The 4,464-nt window shown below is 37.1% G+C and overlaps 1 protein-coding gene across 1 annotated transcript; it reads right to left on the bottom strand.

The window, feature by feature from the left end:
* Window positions 1-219: 219 nt before the first annotated feature.
* On the bottom strand, window positions 220-4,171 carry LOC110673213 (phosphate transporter PHO1 homolog 3). Its single transcript, XM_021836271.2, has 12 exons — window positions 3,374-4,171; window positions 2,881-3,287; window positions 2,712-2,783; window positions 2,488-2,617; window positions 2,265-2,385; window positions 1,893-2,151; window positions 1,701-1,805; window positions 1,559-1,603; window positions 1,283-1,432; window positions 902-1,180; window positions 661-797; window positions 220-551 (listed from the first exon to the last, which is right to left on the bottom strand). The coding sequence occupies exons 1-12, from the start codon at window positions 3,960-3,962 to the stop codon at window positions 452-454; spliced, it is 2,394 nt and encodes a 797-aa protein (XP_021691963.2). The 5' UTR covers window positions 3,963-4,171; the 3' UTR covers window positions 220-451.
* Between the last annotated feature and the right edge of the window lie 293 nt (window positions 4,172-4,464).

Here is a 4,464-nt window from a genome sequence, read left to right as displayed (position 1 = left end):
CCTAGTGACTAGAGACGGAAAAATTCAGGTTTGAATGTTTGATCATTTACATCATGATTTAAAGATTTTTTTTTTCTTTTGACTGTTTCTGCTAATCTGCTTCATGGTCACGTAATAATGATTAAATATAGAATTGTCCAAACGCAATTATTATTTTATTGAAGACTTAATGAAAAGCATAGAAACCAATAATCAAATGAATCACGTAGAAGCCAAAAATCAAAATAATAGCGGCTATACATAGAAAATAAAGAATACAAATCATTCTGAAAATTGGGTTCAATGAACATTGTTCTTGTTTTTTCTCTTTTGTTTCTGTCGATTGTCAAAAATGAACCTGGTTTGGTTATTTTCCTTTACTTTTTCACCCGTCAAAAGAGTTTTCTGTACGACTTTTCTTAGTTTTCTGTGTTATATTCTCCGGTTTTATCCAATGTTGACGAAAGGATAGCTATTCATCTTTGTCATCATCCTCGTCATAGTTGAAAGGTAGTGGTACTGACTTGAATGCACGATATTTTCCTACATTGTTCAGATGCTCATTCTCCAACCTGATCAACGTTGAAACAATAGTGTTTTAGATTATGAGATTTTGCCAAATTTTTGCATTGTTAAAATATTTCAAAGTTCTGATGTTTTCTTCAGGTTGCGTGTATTTACCTGAAGAAATTCCATATGCCACGGCGAATGATCTCGAGGCTAGCAACAATGGCAATTGAAGTCTCTTTATGCAAGGAAAAGAACGTGAAATTCAAGACAGTCTGTAACCAAGCGAATCTCAGCAAGACATTCAAAACCTGCAGAAGATATCAATTTTGTTATAATTTTTTGAAAATTTATGAGAGGATATATAAAGAAACGAATCTGAAGCAGCTATATCTTTATATTCCTTTCTACTAACCATGGCTACATAGTATATAATTTTGTTAGGGACAAGGAGTTTGTCTCTCAGCCAACGGTTCTTGGAATGGCGCTGAAGAAGCCCCCAATCAATAACCAGATCCCAGTATGTACCTGCGATTGCTGCTGTGACTGAGAAAATCCAAGCAATCACTTTCCAAGCAATCCCTTTGTTAAGACTGTAAGCTGTCCTCAGGGAAACAGCTACTATTGTCACAAAATACTTCAATCCATTGTATCCTTGCATTGGATCTTTCTCTTCAAACAGACGCCGAAGGCACTGATACAAATAGAGAACAGAACAATATGTTAGTCAAATAGCTAATAATTTCAAGGAAATTTAATACTAAGTTAAAATCTTTTCAATGGTTATATATGTAACCTGAAGAAGACGAGACCAGTAAGGAATCACAGCAACGATGAAATAGAAGGTGTTGTATACACCACTTGTTTTGCAAGTGTTTTCTCTCTGTTTGTAGTCTCCCCAACCATAATAGCAGACATAGAACTCCAGACTTCTGATAGCTTGCACCTATATCAGTACATTGATTGAAACTCTTTATTCTCATATTATTGCAAAAAAAAAAAAAAAGGAAGAGAGGGGGGGTTGTGGGGTTGGGGTTTTGTGACTGAAATATAGCATTGGTCATTAACTAACCTGGCTGGTCAGTTGATCTGCCAAGAAAAAATCAGGGAGTACAACCTGAAGCAGAAGAAGAAATTTACAAGACAATTAAAAACCCAACAATTTAATTTACACATTTTAACTCCTTCTTGCTATTCTGCCCCAATGTTTTTACCTTATAGAGAGGAGCTGCAATACAGTGAAAGAGACATATGAGTAAGAAGAAGCGAGCTGAACGGTATAGGACATTGAATGGCAAGAACAGCAGAACAAGGAGAAGCTGCAGAGAAAGGGAAAAAAATTATGAGTTTTCATGCCGAAATTTGGAAGTTGGATGGAGCAGAAGAGTATGGTAGAAGATTCTTACTATAACCAGGATCAGAGGGAGAAGTTCAGTAAATTGCTCATAATCTTTTGTTTTAGGGTCCATCTCCATGTCGAGGTTTGAGAGCACACAGATCAGTGCTAGTACTGCAATACCGAAACCAACAAGGAAAACTTGTCGATAGCCCATTTCTGTTCCTTGTTTGAAACCAAATATGAAGGAATAATTCACTCGGTATCTCCTCCAGAAGAATATATTGGTAGCATACATTATCAAATGCAGGACAATGAACCCAAAAAAGCTGCGAGATTAAGGATATATAGCTTGTCAAAGACATGGATCATAACCAAGCATGATCAGATCAGCTCCATTGATTTGAGTTTTGGGAAGTAGAAACTAAATTACTCGGTTTACCTGTAAAGGGGAAACAAGGTTTTCATGTATGTTTCTCTCCCTGGCTCATCCATGATATTGCGGGCACGTATGATCAAAATAAGAGCTATTATAAGAGCTGCTGTGCAGCCAGAGAAAAAACCTGAAAATTTTCCAATAAAAAGGGATTAATACAACACCAAAGAGATATCTGAAATTTACATGTAATTAAGCAAAGGAGTTGCTATATCAACAGAAATTTTACCCATATAAAATGTTGTCCTGTGTCTTTCTCTTTTCGCTTTTGGTCTTAAGATGCTCATTCCCTTGCTCCGATTTGAGTTTGAGAAATGCTTAATGAATGTAGCTTCAACCCTTTCCATGACTTTGGTTACCTATGATATATGTGTGCGTAAAATCATAATTAATTAGTTAAATAAGGCATTAAGGGAGGGATTCCTATATTGAAAATAGATAAAGAAAACTCACCTCATCAGAACTGCCAAGGTAGGAGTTGTCCACCATTTTCATGTAAGCTTTTGATGCATCTCTTGAAGTAATCTGTAGGAATTGATGACGCAAAAAAAATGGTGGGATTAAACTCATATAAGTAAAATAATTAGAAGATGAATCTGGGTTGTAGTATATACGTATATACCTTATCATACTTCTTCATGATTTTCGAAAATGCTAATGTATTCAAGAAGCTGTAACTCTTAAGGAGCCGAAGCTTTTGGTAAAACTCAACGAAAGCACGCTTGAGTTGTTCCTCAACTCTCCTCAGATTTTCCCTTGTGAATTTCAGTTCTGTCTTCTGGGGAACTTTGAGGAACCCTTTAATGGTGGAGCGAGGAGTCTCAAGTGTGTTGTTCATTTTCACATGGTTTAGTATCTCCAGTGGAGCTGGTCTAGCGCCTCTAATGTTCTGTGGCTTCTCTACTGCTTGTACCTTCCTAATGCCATTGCCACCGTTCCCCTCCTCTCTATCATTTATTGATTTATCGGATTGTTCATCATCATGCAGGCTTGGACCTTCTTCAATCGAATCCATTATATGAACTCCTCCTGCAAATGAAGATAAAGTATAATTAATTATTTATGCGAAAAAAAAATTAATTTCTTGAGCAAGCCTTAGATTAGAGGATACTTACTGCTTGCTCTAGCTCCGGATGGAGTGGAAGCTGCCAGTGTAGCAGCAGAAGCTGCAACATCAGAAGCAAGGCGAGTCATATCAGCGGACCTATCAGACCAGCCAATAGGATTCTCCACTTTGATCCTAAAAGCAATCAATGCGTCCATTTGAGTATTTAACATGGTAGCCTCCTTCATTACCTCTTCAACTTTAGCCTTATAAAACTTGTTCACCTTATTGAACTCATCATCAAGTCTTCTAAAATACACCAGCTCATACTCTCCTCCTTCATCCGAAGACATAAGGAAAGTAGTCTCATAGCTTTGAGAGCCATCGCGGTTGACAGAATTCACCAAAATTGATTGGCTTTCAATGTCAGGAAAAGAAGAAGGGATCTTGGGACTGTGGTTGTTTCTCTGTGTTAGGCCACTGAAAGCCCTATACATGGTCAACTTTCTCTTTAGACCACCACCTGGGGTGGCCGGTGGCCTGTTTCTTAGCTTGAACCTTTGGATCTCTTTCAGAAGAGTTTTGAGGAAATCATAGTCCATGTATGCTTCTTGCCATTCTGGAACCATTTGTGCCCCAAACTCTTTCCCAAACTTCATTTTTGGTACGTATAATTAGTGCATGCAATTAAAGAATCAAAATGGTTCGATAATAAGCTGCTTAACTTTTGGTTTTGAAGAATTTAATGTGAGCTCTTGGCTTGGGTTGCTTTGCTTGAGAAAATGAGCAAGAAGATAAGACAATGACAATACTGAAAGCAACCTTTGCAGATAGCCAGATAGGTTCTCTTGGGTTGGCTATATCCCTCGCTTTCTCTGTATATATATATATATACAAATGCATGTTCTTGAATACCCGAGACTTCCATTTTTTTTTTTTTCTTTTACATTTTAGATGGTTTCGCTTTCACATGAAGGGGTTTCCTTGAATTTTCGGGTCAATACAATTGTAATACCTTTCATTTCAAATGAGAGAGAGGAAGAAACGAACAAAGAAAGAAAGAGCACACACACGTGATTTTCAGGTGGCTGTCAGATATGACCAATCTAAATTATCTTGAGACAGAAACTGACCATCCTTATTTTTTAGGTGAAATAAAGA

This window comes from Hevea brasiliensis, chromosome 2, assembly GCF_030052815.1.
Source record: "Hevea brasiliensis isolate MT/VB/25A 57/8 chromosome 2, ASM3005281v1, whole genome shotgun sequence".
NCBI classification, from domain to species: domain Eukaryota; kingdom Viridiplantae; phylum Streptophyta; class Magnoliopsida; order Malpighiales; family Euphorbiaceae; genus Hevea; species Hevea brasiliensis.
Note: the sequence above shows the minus strand (reverse complement) of the source record. Positions and strands in the feature narration are given on the sequence as shown.

What these genes read in the sequence shown, in the direction of transcription:
- LOC110673213 (XM_021836271.2), bottom strand. Translation starts at nt 3,962, where the DNA reads ATGAAGTTTGGGAAAGAGTTTGGGGCACAAATGGTTCCAGAATGGCAA. An exon ending in TCATGAAGAAGTATGATAAG is followed by an intron (nt 2,784 to 2,880) that starts GTATATACGTAT and finishes CAATTCCTACAG; the next exon opens with ATTACTTCAAGAGATGCATC. An exon ending in CAGGACAACATTTTATATGG is followed by an intron (nt 2,386 to 2,487) that starts GTAAAATTTCTG and finishes GAAAATTTTCAG; the next exon opens with GTTTTTTCTCTGGCTGCACA.